Genomic DNA, 15,329 nt, shown 5'->3' with positions numbered 1-15,329 from the left:
GGCACTAGCAAATACGAATCCAGTGGTGCTCAAACTGTCTGGCAAAAGACGTTATCCCAAAACTCACCAGGGACCTCTGGAAATTAAGCAATGAGAGAGGCTTTCCTGTGTGGCGGCTAAGAGCGAGGGGCCAGACTGCCTGATTCTGCAATGGTGCAACTTGGACAGGTTTCTAAACCTCTCTAAACCTCAGTTTTCTTATCTGTAATAAGGTCGGATCCTATAATAGTCCTTACGTGTTTACTGTAGGGATTAAATGAGATAATCGGTGTGAAGCACCTGGCACACAGTAGGTACTCTGTTAATGTTACTGTTGCTGGGGCCCCAGCCAGAGGCTCAGCCACACCCCACGGTGCCCTTGCATTCCCAGCCCCCAGGGGGAGAACCCGTGTGCCCCGAGCGGGGGGCGTGGCTTTGGTAAACGCCTGGGCTAAGGGATGTCGGAGACCAGCTATCCTCCCAGCGTTTGACTCACGGCCCTGCCGCTTTCACAGCAAATGTTGTCAGTTGTGCTCTGAACCTCACTTGCTTCATCTGCAAAATGGGCTTAATGATTTGACCTCTCGAAGCGGCTCTGGGGATGCCACGGTGTGACACCTGTTACCACACCTAGACTCGTGCCCGAGGTAGGATAGCGGCTCCATGAATTCCAGAATCTTTTCTTTATACCTTGAGAAGATGCTGAAAAGAGAGAAGAGGAAGTCAAATCCAAGATGGAGATACCCTGGCCTGTGTGGTGATGTCGGGCTCTGTGGGGATCGGTGCTGGCCGCTCGCTCCCCTCCGTCTGGATGGCTCTATCGTGAAGGACAACAGCCTCACCTCAGCTTCTGACTCTGTCAATCCTGTCAAGTCTGCTGTTACCCAGCCCCCGCCCCTGTAGAACAGGATTTTTTAAGCAAACTTTGCTATCTCCTCTCCGTGGGGTGAACTAGAGACAGTCTTTAAGGAGAACTTTAATTGCAAGGTATTTTTATTCTTGAGACTGAGGGGGAAAAATACAAAAAAAGAAAATACTCAGCCTGCATCACCTGTAAAGCATTTTTATACAATGCATTTCCTTTGAACTGCAGAGCCCTGGGCTAACCGCTTGGTGCTCTGAGCCTCTGTTTCCTCAGCTATCACGCTGGGCTTTGGAGTCCCCCGCACATGGGAGGCCTTCCCAAGTGGTGGTTATCATTGCTAGGATTGGACCCTCCTGCGGTGGTTTCCAGAGTGTTCCACGCAGCCTCCTAGAGCATTGTGGAGGGTGGCGGGACTATTGATGGGGTGGGGTGGGGCCGGGCAGGAATGAGTAGCTGGTGGATTGGGGGTCGGGGGTCTGTGGTCTGCCCTCCACCCTCACTCCCGCTCCTACTGGGGCAGCTCTGCCATTACCTCTCCTAAATCCTGTGGTTCCACCTAAGACATCATTGGGGGGAGGGGGAAGTTTGAAAACCATCGCTCTTCTCTGAGTGCTGCCACGTTTCCCATTTGCTGACAACCCAGGAAGGAAAGGGCAGTACCACAGGTAACGGGGAAAATCAGAGGACCTTGGAAATCTGAGCTGAGGTCTGGATTTTATTCAAACGCTGTGAAACTTTGGAGTCTCTGCATCTCTTGCTCCTAGCTTCTTCATCTGGAAAATGGGTCCATACTGCCTACCTGACAGGCTTCACAGAACTGCTTTTGGATGTGGAAGTGCTTCTTAATTGAAGGAGGAACGTTCTCCCGTGGCGCGATTGCTGACGCTTGCTTGTTCTTTCATGCATCTGTTCTGCTGGGGCTGGGGCCTGTGTATGCCTTAATTTATAGGAGCTTTCTGAGGTGTTCATACTGTCCCAGGTGTGTGTATCCCCCCTCTCCCTTTTATCCCACCAGCTCAAAGCATTTCTTTACTCCTTCCGTATTTCATCCTGGGAGACAGAGGCTAGGTGTGAACCAGACAACTCGAATGACTTGTTCAAGGTCACACAGCTTATACAACCCAGGATTTAGGCTAGAACCCTTTCATTCTTCTCCCAGATGGAGACCCCTGGCTCATCAGTGTGTCAGTGACCCACTAACTACCCCAAAATGCAGTGATTACCTGTGAGTGACTGTCTCAGCTCACCTCGACTCTCATGACATACTTCCTTCAATATCAAGTCAGCCAGTTCCTCAAACATCCAGTGACAGACCTGAGCAAAAGTTGTACCTGAACTAGGTGATGTAGCCAAAACTGTAACTAGCCCTGGGGGAAGAAAATCTAGTTACAAAACAAAGAGGGACCTCTTTTTTTTTTTTCTACTTGCAACAGGAAAAACCCCATGTGGGCCCCTGAGATGCTTTTTCATTTCATTGACCACATCCTGGGTTTGTGCTAGTCAGTCTGCTAAACAGATACGATCCAAAAAAGAAGAAAACAAAGTCTTAGGGCCAGAGCCAAGCATTTCATGGTCACCATGGCAACACCCAAAAGGTACACACTGCGGTTTCTCTCCCTTGACTGTCTTCCCCGAGACTTGCTCCCCAAAGACCACTTGGCCTTACAGAATTGGGGACTGAGGTGACAGTTCTGGGACACACTCTCTTCTTCGCTGTTGGATCCAGGCCCTCCCCACCCCTCGTCTCCCCCAGTTCCCATTACCCCACTAGGAGGCAGGGGTGAGGTCTTTCTTCAGACTCTGAAAACAACCAGAAGGCCTCACTGGGTTGGTCATTTGGAGGCCTGGGCTGGAGAAAGGCCGAGGTAGTGGCTGAGGGAAGCCTTGGACTCTTCTCTGGCAGAGGGGATGCGATGGGCCCCTGTTGGCTGCCATGACAGTTTCTTTGGACAAGAAGCTGAGCGGTCAGGGAGTATAGCCAGGTGCCAAGAAGTTGGGGTGCATTTCTTTTCAGAGTGCCAAGAGATGAATAGCTCAGTTGAAAGCAACCCAGGACACATTCTGGAGGAAATTCTCTGGGTATGATGGTGTCTGACTATTTTCTCTGCTCCTTAAACCCTCGCCTGCCTCCAGGGCAATTCCGGGAGAGACTGAGTCACTCAAGACTCATGGTCTGCCCTGGGCAGCCAAAGGCGATTCGGCCACCAAGTGTGATTTTGGCCTCATTGAGAAGTGGATGCTGAACAATGGAGCCTTTCACCAGGCGCCCATCACATGGACGTCAGGGGATGGGGGCGAGTGATGTGGGGCGGCAGGAAGGCTGCCCAGCCCTCTGGACGGGCAGGCCTGGGTGGCAGCAGGGGCTAATCTAGCCAGGAAGACTCCCAGATGGAAACTTCTGGGCTTTGAAGACATCAGACAATCATAGTGAAGAACAGAATGGCTTCTTCATGTCCCATTAAGACAGTGGATTGTGGCTTTATTGGAACAGCTTGCACAAGCCTCTTATAAAAGGGGTTCAGTAGTAAGAGCATTGAACTAAGGGTCAGGAATCTGGCAATTCTGGACCCCTGAGGTCCTGCTTTTCTCAAAACTGGCTTGGGGACCAGGCTCAGTCATCGCGGGTTTTGTTTTCTCTTGCATCTCAGGAGAATTTGGTTAGAAGCTGTCTGTTGTCCCTCCTGGCTTTAAACACAGATGATCTTATCAGCAATAAGGCTTTTTAAAAAATTGGCTTTTTCTCTCCCTACTTCTGATCAGAATCATTTTGGTTAGATTTGTGAGTTACATAATCCTTTTTCGGACACGAGCTCAGCAAATCAGAAGACAGAAACAGAAACGTCACTATTTCATGATAAACACTATAAAGATGAAAAGTGGGGTGAGCTCACCAGTGCTTTTGGCTGTCATTGCTCAGCAGACTCGCATGTAACCGACTGCAGGAGCTCAATGGGGTCGGGAGCTCAGTGGGGTCGGGAACCCACAGCTTGGAGTACAGTGCTCCGCTACAATGGCCTGGTCTGTTGAGATTTTCGGGTTGAGCAACTATCATCTCAAAATGTCACAAGGATAGCCTGTGGTCTGGCGTCCCAGCCCTGGGCCACCCTTGAGTCCGGGGTCCTCTCTTTATTCTGCCCTGCCTGACCTTGGCCAGAGCCCAGAGGAGGCATGAGGCTGCAGCTGGAGTTGGATTCTCTGATTGCCGAGGGGCTCATGGGAAGAGCACAGGGGGAATGGGGGAGAGGAAGCCAGCCCACTGTTAGCGAAAGCCGGTGAACACGAGACCTCAAAATCCCCCTGGGGACTGGTGGAAGTTCCATTAGTTCAGATTTTCTCACTTTAAAGTCTTACCAAACTCTTGGGCAAAGGGCCTTGCCCTTTTAAGCCCCATGTTCCAAAATCAAGAGACCTCTGATCTCAAAATTATATTTAATGAACTCCAGTTTCCCTCCCCAGAGCTCTGTTTTTAATCCTCACCTCTCGGCACTGTAAAAATGCAAGATGGAAAATAAGAGGGTTTCCTGTGCTTTAGTATCTTCCCACGCACAAGGGATCACTTAACACCGTGGTGTCACCAGCCAGGCTGCCCAGTCTGAAACCACGTCCACCAGCCCCTGGCTCAGGTCTCTCATGTCTTCTCAAGGAATCAGTTACCTCCTGCATCAAATGGGGATAATAAAAGTGCCGACCACACGGGACTGTTGTGAGAAGTCAGTGAATTCTTAGGTGCAAAGTGTTGAAAACCTCGCGTGGGCCGGACCAGGCGCTGGGTGCGCGCTCGCCGTTGTCATCATGGCCGTGGGAACCGCACGTCATTGGGTCACAGGGACCAAGCCTTATTCCCATCGTCCAGAAAACCAGCTTCCCCAGACACAGAGCCTACTCGGGGACCAAATCAGTAGGAAAAAATCTAATCCTGCCTCCTCCCTCCTGAGGAGGTGACAAAAGGGACCAGGCACATCTGGCTGGAGCCTGTTGGAAAACCAGTGGGTTCAATTTTGGACCATCCGGAGAAGTCTGGTTTGGAGAACGGGGAGTCTCGGGCACCGTTGACTGTAGACCGTCTCCTGTGGTCTTCGCACAGGATGCACTGTATCTGTCGTCCTCTCTCAGATCTGGCCTCAGAAGAAGGCCGTGCTCATCTCTGAGATGACAGCCAGACAAAGCCTGTTACAAAGCTGACAGCTGGTCTCTGAAACATTTGCTTTCAGGGAAAATAGCAAAGCAAATCAGAAGCAAATCCTTCGAGTTAAAGACATGGGAAGTGTCCAGGTGGGAATTCTCAAGGCACAGGGCCCAGCTGGCGATTCTTTCAGACGTGACGAGGGGAGTGGACCTAAGACATGTCTCCTTCGCACCCCACAGTCTGCTTGTCTCGTGGAGGGGGGAAGGGAGGTATAGTCACTCACTCATTCATTCATTCATTCATCTGTCCCACACGTGCCTACTCTGTGCAGTGCTGTGCTGGGTCCTGAGGGAGAGATGCGGTCCCTGCTGTCATGAAGCCCATAAAGAGGTTCCAAAATTCCAGAATCTTGGAATTTCAGATTACTGAAGAGACCCTGAAGATAATTTCCTGTAATTCTTTACTTGTTTCTGTCATAGATATTTTTGAAAAGCTAATGGAAACCCAGGGATGCTGTCTTCACCAAAACACCTACACACACACACACACACACACACACATATATACACACACACAGTCTTGTGTATAGTTTCCCAGGTTTCTAGACCCCCGAAGACCAACTCGTGGATGCCAGGTTGAAGACCTCTTGTCACTCAGCTCCACTGGTCAGTTGTGTGACACCCCCGCCTCCAGCCCTGTTCACCTCTCAGGAAAATTTGGAAACTCGTAGATAATGGCAAGTTAAGTACAAATGACGCGGTGCTCTGCTCTCAGCAGACACGATTTTCTACCACTTGCAAAGTGACTGGAGCACACCCAGAAGCAATTCATCTCAGGGCCTAGGGAAGGTTTTGAAATGTGCCAGGGCAATTTCACTAGACAGATCTATTTTCCTTGATGTGAGGCTTAGTGGAACATATAGGTAGATGACTGGTGTTACTGGTCAACTATGGTTTGCCCAAGTGAGAATGAATTTACCCAGAGCCCTGCATAATTGGCAACATAGCAGAAGTTAGAACGCTGACTCTCCCATTTAGATGACTTTTGGGCAAGCCACTTAACCTCTCTGTGCCTCAGTTTGCTTGTCTCTAAAACAGATCTGGCCGTAGTGCCTACTCCTGAGCATTTGTCTTTTCAGAGTCTATAGCATTTTTGTGGGAATTAATTTAGCTGAAGTGTACAGCCACCTAGTAAGTATGCAATGCCCATTGGCTCTAATTAAGTGCCAAACGCTTCTTCCAGTGTCCGACATGCCTTAGCTCATTTCACAGTCCCACAAGCCCTGACAGGGCAGTCCTGTCCTCCATTAAGGGAAGGCTCAGTGTCAGAGAGGTTAAGGTTGGTTGGCGCTGGAGAGTAGGTGAAGCCGTAAGGATGCTCTCTTAGAGAGCTGCTTGTTTGTGGTCTTCCTAGCAGATCACTGGCACACCTTGTCCCATGTGGGCAGTGAGAGCCCTGGGTGCTGGGCCCACGACGCCTCTGCCCTCCTGGCAAACCTGACGGTAACCGACACTCTCCCTCCAGAGGGGCCCCACCCTGAATCTAAAAGCGGCCTCCAACAGTCACTGTTGCCCATTGGCTCTCTCCGAGCGAGGACCGTGGGAGCATGCCTTTATTACATGACACAGGAGTTTAGTGGAGACCAGAGGCCTCAACGGAACACATTCTTGATCCACGTCCAGTTGGAGAGTCTTGTTTGAGAGATGTGATCGGCTGTTTAATATTAGGCTCTTGAGAACCGGCAGATCCCGGAGCCCAGAGGTCCTTGTTTCTCAGGAGAGACACACAGACCTCCTGGGGAGTCCTGCCTCTCTGCGGGGGTTTGCTGTGTGTTCCGGACCATTCCCGGGGACACAGGTGTCTGTCCAGTGATCTGTGGTCCACGGCTACTCAGGCCTCGGCCCTACTCTTACTTTACTCAAACCTCGGGAATGTTCTACGCCGGGGTGATTGAGACGGAACACAAAGTTACGTGAATCGGGGTGAGGAGTGGTAGCTGGTGGCTGAGCCTGTGGGCTCTTGGGACCCCTACTGGCTGGCTCTCTCATCACTAGCTCTGTGAACTTGGCCACGTTTCTACCCTTCTCTGTGCCTCAGTTTCTGTATCGGGAAAATGGGGGTAATATAATTACCTACCTCTTGGGGCTGTTTTAAGGATGAAATGAATTCATACTCGGAAAATGCTTAGAAGAGTGCCTGTCATACACATGGTAAGTGTACAATATGCACTAGTTGCTCTTATTGCTGTATTGTTAGTACCCTTTGGGGTAATAATTTCCATTTGCGTTAAGTGTTAAGGAAGCCTTTTGGAAAGACTTCATCAACTGTCGGGACTTAAAGGATACGCAACCCTGAAGCCTTGGTCCCTTTTAAGACACAAGGGACCCAGAGGGGAGGAACTGTGAACACTCACGGATAGTTGACCTGAAACAAAGCTTTTGGCAACATCTTTGTAATTCCTAGATGGCTCAGTGCCATCAGGGTTAGGAATCAGACCCTTTTCTGTGAAATGAAAAGAAATGTAAGCTGTGGAAGTCTCACATCACATAGAATTTCTTCATTCATTCAGCAGCTCTTTTCTGAAAAGTGCTATACCGTCTGTTTAAGCCTCGCAGTCCAGGAAGGCTGAAGCTTGAGTTTATCTGTCCCTTCCTGTCTTGGCTGACCACAGGCACGCACAACACGCACTCGCTGCTTGCATGCACACCCAGAGACACACACATGCGTGTGTGTATTGTCTATCAAGCGATGTTGGCTGCTGCCCACGGAACTCAAGGGATTTTACTCAGAAGTCTCAGTCAGAATTGGCTCTTTTTGCATTTGCATATTTTGTGTGGCAGGTGGCAAACTCAAATTCATTTTAATAAGACAGAAACTGCCGTTCAGCTCCAAACCACCGTCCATGCCGCAGACTTTATTTTTAACCTGGGAGTGACAGTGGCCACCTGACCGTGCACTGATGGGAGGTCTGCCTCTCTTGGCATCTGCTGAAGTCTCTGCAGTCAGCCTCACCTCCGAGAAGCTGATCGGGAGGCTTTGTTTTTCTTTTGGAAGCTAGACATGGAGGGTGCCCGGAAGGACGGTCACCCAGCGTGACAGTTTCCTTTGGCAAAGATAAGCTGACCGAGACCAGAGCTGAAAATGTCAGTAAAAACAAACAGTATTTCAGAAGGACTGTGTACATTTCCCTGCTCTGTGTTCCCCCTGCCTCATCAGCCAAGTATTGTGCCGGTGGATTTAGAAGGACACCAAAAAGGAATTAGACCCAAAAAGGAATTAATTGTCCCCAAACACATTTTCTCCACTTCACCCAGTTCTGATGCTTTTAAAGGGCACCTGCATGCTAATGATACAAAGAAAAGAAAATTACTTGATACTGGCCTATGTCTTTTCAAAGCTCCATTTCTTGTTTCTTCTTTTACCATTTTCAGTGTCCAGAAAGGTTGTACAGAAATGTAACTGTTCTCTTATCATCTCGGTTTGCATTTGTCAGACACTTTTCTAGTGGTTGGAACCTGCTTCCTGCCAGAAAGGAGAAAGCAGTTGTTGGCTGTACAATTTCAGACCATGGACCCTATCTTTGTCATTATGTAAGTTTAGTTTGCTTAGGTCTGTCTCTCCCCTCCAGAGAGAGAACTTGCTCTAATGATACGAAAGGATCCTTGTCACATAACAGAGTGGATTGGAGCGTGGCTTTTGGTGTTAAACAGGCCTGAAATGGATTTCCAGCTCTGCCACTAAGTAGCTGGGTGACTTTGCAAAGTCATTGAACTTTTCTGAGTCTCAGTTTCTTTACCTGTGAGTAATACATACCTACATACATAAAAGATGCTTCTTAGGGTTCTTGGAAGATGGTACAACATAGAACCCCAAAAGTGCTGGGTACCCAGGGATGCTGCAGTCACAGGCCTCCTCCCCTCCCCTGTCTGTCAGCCCAACAACGCAGAACAAAGCCACTGGGATTCAGGAAGGCAACTCCAGGCTCCGGATAGCAATTCTCACTTCCTTGGGCAACTCACTTCTCTGAGCCTCAGTTCTTTCATTGATCACTAAGCAGAATCTTCCTGGCTACCTCTGGACGTGCCCATGTGAGAGGGAGAGTCTGAGTTAAAGCCAGTTCTGTCTGAATCCAGACCTGGCTTGGGAATGATGGAGTGGTGTTGAGTCTGGCACATGGGCCACCATGTGGTGGGCCCAGAGTCAACGCCCGTGAGCTTCCTTAGAGAAGGACTGTCCCCGAAGCTCAAGGACGTGCTGACACTTCACCAGGATGGCTTCAAGGACTTAACCTTTCTGTGTTGGCGTTTACTCTAGTGCAAACCAAGCGTAATACAGAAGAATAACAAGTTTTCACTGAAGGTCTTTGAAGTCTTCTGAGATTGTTACGTAGGGTCAGGTGATTTTTTTTTTTTTCCTAGCTCCTATTGAGATTTCAGATTCGTGTCTGCAGAACTCACAGAAGTCCTAGGACTAAATCATTTTTTAACTGGTTGGTGGCAGTTAGGTTTCGTTTTGGATGCAGTTAACTCTTGGGAGGAAAGAACAAGTCCTGGGTCAGTCTGTCAGATGTTCAAAGTGTGTTTTTGAGGAAATTCCAATGAGTTGTTTATTTACTCAGCAGATACTTACTGAGCATCCTCTCTCTGTCAGCCACGGTCCTGAGTGTTAAAGAAACAGCCGTAAACGGGCAAAGGCCCTTGCTTCCTTGAGGCTTTCATCACAGAAAGGGCCGACGGAAAATAACCAGATACATAAATCACAAACGAGTTGCTGTGAAGACACAAAAGCAGGGCGAGGTGAGGGAGATGCTGAGGGTTGGATAAGAATGTTCAAGAAACGATCCTACCATGAGGCAATGTGGAGGTGAAAAACAAAAACAGGATGATTGGAGGACAGAACATTCCAGACAGATATAGATGAGGGAAGATGGCTATAAATGTTCTAAGGTGGGGAAGCGCTCAGAACATCCAAAGGAACTGAAGGAAAGCTTTGTGCCTAGAGCAGAGGGAGCTACTTAAAGGTTAGAGGGGGAGCAAGGAGCCAGATCATGTAAGTCTTATCAGCCATGATAAGGAAATTTATTCTGGGTCCAACTAGGAGCCATTGGAGGTTATCAACCAGGGAGCAACATCACATGATGGTGGGGAAATATTCATAATGTAAGATTAAGTGGGGAAAAAAGTTTCCCACAGCTAAAATTGTATATTTAAACTATACAAGCACACACACACACACACAACACACACACATTCAGAAAACAGACTGAAACAAGATACAGGAAAATGTTGAAAATGCTTGCAGTAGTCTTCTTAGAGGTGAAGTTGCTATTTCTTCATTACCTCCCTGATTTTCGTAGGTTTGCCATAAGTTTGTATCACTTTCTTAACCAGAAAGAAATCATCCGCTTTTAACAAACTTTGTTGTGGAGCTATCGGTGGAGAGACGGTAAGCGCGATGCTGCTTTAACTGAGGCTTACCTCTTACCGCACATTTGAGCTTGAGCTAGTGGGGCTTTGAAATACTGCCGTGAATGTCGAAGGCTCTGGCCAGTAGGGAAGATCATTTGGCTTTTTAATGAGGTTGCTCTAAAGCAGACTTGTTACCCTTTCCAAATTAATGATGCAGAAGACTCTAACGTTTCCCGTTTCATCCCGCAGATCTGAATATAACCTGCCGCTACGCAGGTGTGTTCCACGTGGAGAAAAATGGTCGCTACAGCATCTCGAAGACTGAGGCTGCTGACCTCTGCAAGGCCTTCAACAGCACGCTGCCCACCATGGCCCAGATGGAGGCAGCCCGGAACAAAGGGTTTGAGACCTGCAGGTGAGAGACTAGCACCAGCCCTCTGCTGAAAGCTGTCAGCCTGGGTGCAGGGGGCGGGGCTTAGAGCCGGGAAGGCCCCTCCCAGACAGCTGAATGGATGGTTGCCTGAAGAGTCAGCCCCGCCCATTAACTTGGTCTCGTCCATCTGGAACCCGTACGAAGACTAAAATCTGAGGCCGGCTAGAGACACTTTGTGAATCAGGGCGGGGTTGCCCAGAGGAGGCCATTAAGGGTCATGGGTTGGCATCCACTTGCCTGAAGTGCTTCCACAGCGCTCTCTCCGGGCTTTGAAGAAGCGTGCAATATTATACCACTGTCGGAACCACAAGAACACGGAAAGCAAATAACAGTGTTTAAAATAAATATGTGCCTGGTGGAGTCCTGACCCTGCAGACTTGGCTAAAGCAGATTTTTCTAACAACTCTCTCTCTTTATTTCGTTTCTCTTCTGTGTTGCTCTATTTTGAGAGAAAAGGACATGGAAATTATTGAGATATATTCTTTTTTCTCTAAGTCTGTTTTTATTTTATTTGTTTTTATTGTAGTATAGTTGATTCACAATGTTGTGTTAGCTTCTGGTGTACAGGATAGTGATTCAGTTCTACATATATAGATAAACAACAGTGTCCTCCTATAGAGCACAGTTCAATAGCTTGTAATGACCTATCCGATGTATTATTACAAGTGATCAGAGGAAGATAGGCGGCCTCCCACCGGATATCACCGTGTTCATGGAGCTGGTCGCCGGGCCTTTTGCTCAAGGACATTCACAGCAGGCATGGCCCTTATTTTTTTAATTTTTTTTTATTTTTGAATTTCTGATGGCCTGTGGTGAGTGGTGCACATTAGGAATGAGCAGTGGTGACCACCGTGGTGAAGTGTTTTGGTCTGGTTTGTTTTTGTTAGAAGAACTCTGGGGAATCTGAGTGACTGCTCCGAAGTTTCCACCCCAGCCTGCAGCTACCCTTCTGTGCTTTTGCAATGTGATGTCCTTAGGTAACTTGGTTCTCTTTTTTCTTTAATGCGCACGTATGCAACCAGACTGCTTTTTAAAAAGTCAAGCTGCAGAACTCTTTACAGAAACCATTAAACGTAAGTTAAATACACCTATCCCCTGTCCTTGGTTACAGAGTGAGGCAGCCAGAGTATGGATGGGAGCTGAGACTCTTTTGCTGAAAAGGAAAAGGAAAAGGAAAAGGAAAATCTTTACAATTGCACTAATGTGGTAGCTACTAGCCACGTTCACACTTAATTAAAATTAGGTAAAATCAAAACTTTAATTCTTCAGTGGCATGAGCTACATTTCAAGTGCTTCATTAGTCATAAATGACTAGTGGCTACTCTTATCAGACAACATAGATTAGAGAACATTTCCATTATCACAGAAAATTCTGTTGAGCAGCACTGCTGTAAAACAGAGCCGAGGTGTGCAGACAAGTGTTCAGACCTACGTCTGGGAGAAAATTAAAGGAACGGACTGCTCTGGTAGCTACTGCTCCTGAGCTGTAGGCTGCAGTGAAGGAAGGCTAATTAGCAGATCCATTTGTTCTATTCCCAAGGCTAATTGTTTAAATACAGCCCTGAGAAGCCAGTCGCCTGAGAAAGTGGATTTAGTAAGCTGAATTTTGATTGTGAAATGCAGACAAGACAAACTTATGAAATACAGAAACGTTCTCCTATGCTGAAAACAAGGGAAGTTCTTACAACGCCCACTGGCCAATCATCGAGGGCTTAGATCCTGGGCACCCCCGGCCCACCTGCCCACGTCCCTCACTCAATCCTCAGACTGCACCACGGGTCAGTTTTATTATCCACTTTATAGAGGAAGCAACTGAGGCTTACTTCTGCAGCCCACTCTGGGCCACATCCCTTGCGGGGGAGGAGTCGGGTTTCCAGACCTGCTTCTGAGCCCAGGGCAAGATTTAATGACCCAGCCTTCCCCAAGGACTGAGAGCAAAAGGGAGTTGGAAGTGTGCTACTGGATGGATTTGCTGAGTATTTCTCTCCTTCCTGTGATCGGCAACCCACTCCTGCTGTATACACACTTATAAATTGTAATATCCCCAACTCAGGGGCAGGGCGACTCATAAAACTGGCGGTCGACATGATGTGTGGCAAAAAACTCAGAGATAATTTACAAAAGGAATTACAGATTCTGGCACCTCAGTGTTACATGGACTAGCTGAAAATGGGATGGGGAGCAGGCTCACCAAAGGGTATTAGTATTTAAAAAAGAAAAAAGAAAAACTGTGCCAAAGAAATCTATCGTTCCACCCATAGCTGGTTTTAAGTGTTGCAAAATTCATTTCCATCATTTCACTCGGGTAGCTATGAATCAGATACCCGCCGGAGGACAGATGGGAGAGTCTCACAGGTGATGGTAAAACCTTAGCAGCTACTCTCTTCTGTCTGCCCCACCCTGATTAGTAGCAATTCTCAGATATAAGGAAACGTATTAACATTTAATTGCGCCCCCTCCCCCTCCAAACTCAGGAGTCTTTGGAGAAACCAGTCTGGCCATTCAGATGAGGAATGAGTCATGCCAGCTTTTGCAACGTAGACATAATGAGTTCTAAGTACTTAGAAATGTCAAACTCACAGCCATTTCCATGGGTCTTGCAGGGTGATGCAGTATGTCGCCCCTGGCAGGAAAGATTTAAAGGATTTGGGCTGCGCATTTTAGCCAGCATTGCATTTTCAAAAACCTGTTGGATTTAGCTTCTCCCTCTCTGCTCTTCCCTTGCAAATGGTATTTTCTCAGCCCACATCTCATTTTTTGAGGCATTTTTTTTTTAATCCTAGAGAATTCATGCAGTGAGTATTCAGCCACCGTGATGCTAGTGGAAGAGGCTGGGTGCTGTGTGTTGTATCTGAAAGGGCTTCCCGCTCCAACAGGCTCCCAGAAACACCATGATGGGGCAGAGGGGCTTAAGCGCTTCTCTGACCGCTGCTTCTGGAAAATTCCTGAGCTAATGAGACATTGCCATCTATTTAATCACTATTACTCCCATTTTAATGGTGGTCAATTGACTTCCACTGGCAATGGAATTATGCCCTGGATGCTCACAGGGCAAGATGCACTGTATCTGTTTATATAATAAGACTTCGTGTTTAGAGCAACGAGGTCTGGGGCAAGGGGAATGAAGAAAAAGGCGAGGCCAGGGAAGAAGAGGAGGGGAGGGGAAACAAGGCAGGTTTGACATTCGTGGACGGAAATGAAGAGCCACTTACTGCCACCTCATGGGAGCCAGTCATTTTCTGTATTTTCTGGAAAATAGGAAGGAAATGGAGGGCCAGAGTGGGTCTCACACCATAAAGGGGTCATTCTGTCTTCTGTGACTTGGGCTTCCCTCTGCTTGTTCAGACCAGCCTGACTGCTGACCACAGATTTTATTTGAAACTAACTTTTTTTCCTTCATGAATCTATTTTTTTTTTTTAGCTTTTTATAGAGCTCTAAAAAAGTCACTTTGTCTCCATCAGCCTTGTTGATCCCTTTGACTGCCCCTCTGCTGTCATGTTTGGCTTTCATTTACCTCAGTTGTCGAAACTGCTAACATCCCTAGGGGTGAACTGAAGCAAGCATTGCACGGCATGCAATGTCACTCAGCAGGATATTGTGAAATCCCTGGTTGCAGCCTTGCAGGTGGATAACCTCTGGCTTTTCTTTTGCAGGTATGGGTTCATAGACGGGCACGTGGTGATCCCCCGGATCCACCCCAATTCCATCTGTGCTGCCAATAACACAGGGGTGTACGTCCTCACATCCAATACCTCCCAGTACGACACGTATTGCTTCAATGCTTCAGGTTGGTTCCAGGTGGACTGGCTCTGTGTTTTGGGTTGCCTTGACCAGCCAGCCTTCCACAGCATGGCTGACAATCTCCACTTAACTTGGGAATTCCCGTGGCCTCCATCCACATAGCAGAGGCTCACTGAGTGTCTCTCCAGCAGGAAAAAGATTCCTGTCTCCAGGGTGCTTACCTGCTACGTTGGGGGGGGGGCAGCAGTAAACAAATAATTGTTAAGTAACTTACATGAAGTCAGAGAGTGACAAGGGTTATAAAAGAGAAAGCAGAGCAAGGGACCACACGAGGCTAGGGAGGCTTCTTTTCTGAGAAGATAGCGGGTCTGGGTTTAGGGCAGGCTGATCGGAGCGAGAGAGGGAAGCCACAGTATGGTGGACAGCAGTGCAAAGCCAGGCACGTGGGAGCATCGTGGCCTGTTCTGAGAAGAGCAGGGAGGCCATGGTGGATAAAACCCAGGGAACAGGGGGAAGAGTGCCAGGGCGGAGAGGTAAGCAGGTGCCAGATCACACAGGGCCTTGTACGCTATGGTAGAGAGTTTGGACTGTATTCTCAGTGTGATGGGAAGTCACTGCAGGGTTTGAATAAGGGAGTGACATCAATCTAATGGTAGAATTGGGGTGTAAGCCAAATGGCTTGGCTTAGAGGCATTTATTGTCTGTGGGGGCTGGAGAGAAGGCTGGTAGGCCTCTGACCTTGCTGAGTGTCCTTACCTAACAATTGAAAGCCCAGT

The 15,329-nt window shown here is 48.1% G+C and overlaps 1 protein-coding gene across 13 annotated transcripts in view; it reads left to right on the top strand.

Annotated features, from left to right (window-relative positions):
- CD44 (CD44 molecule (IN blood group)) overlaps positions 1-15,329 on the top strand; it is an 82,753-nt gene that overhangs the window by 23,407 nt on the left and 44,017 nt on the right. For all 13 annotated transcript variants that reach the window (XM_031459797.2, XM_031459798.2, XM_031459799.2 and 10 more), the window contains exons 2-3: positions 10,628-10,793; positions 14,466-14,599. In XM_031459797.2, the coding sequence (XP_031315657.2) occupies positions 10,628-10,793; positions 14,466-14,599 (300 nt within the window). The remainder of the gene's footprint in view (positions 1-10,627; positions 10,794-14,465; positions 14,600-15,329) is intronic.

This window comes from Camelus dromedarius, chromosome 12 (assembly GCF_036321535.1).
Source record: "Camelus dromedarius isolate mCamDro1 chromosome 12, mCamDro1.pat, whole genome shotgun sequence".
In the NCBI taxonomy this organism is placed as follows: domain Eukaryota; kingdom Metazoa; phylum Chordata; class Mammalia; order Artiodactyla; family Camelidae; genus Camelus; species Camelus dromedarius.
Note: the sequence above shows the minus strand (reverse complement) of the source record. Positions and strands in the feature narration are given on the sequence as shown.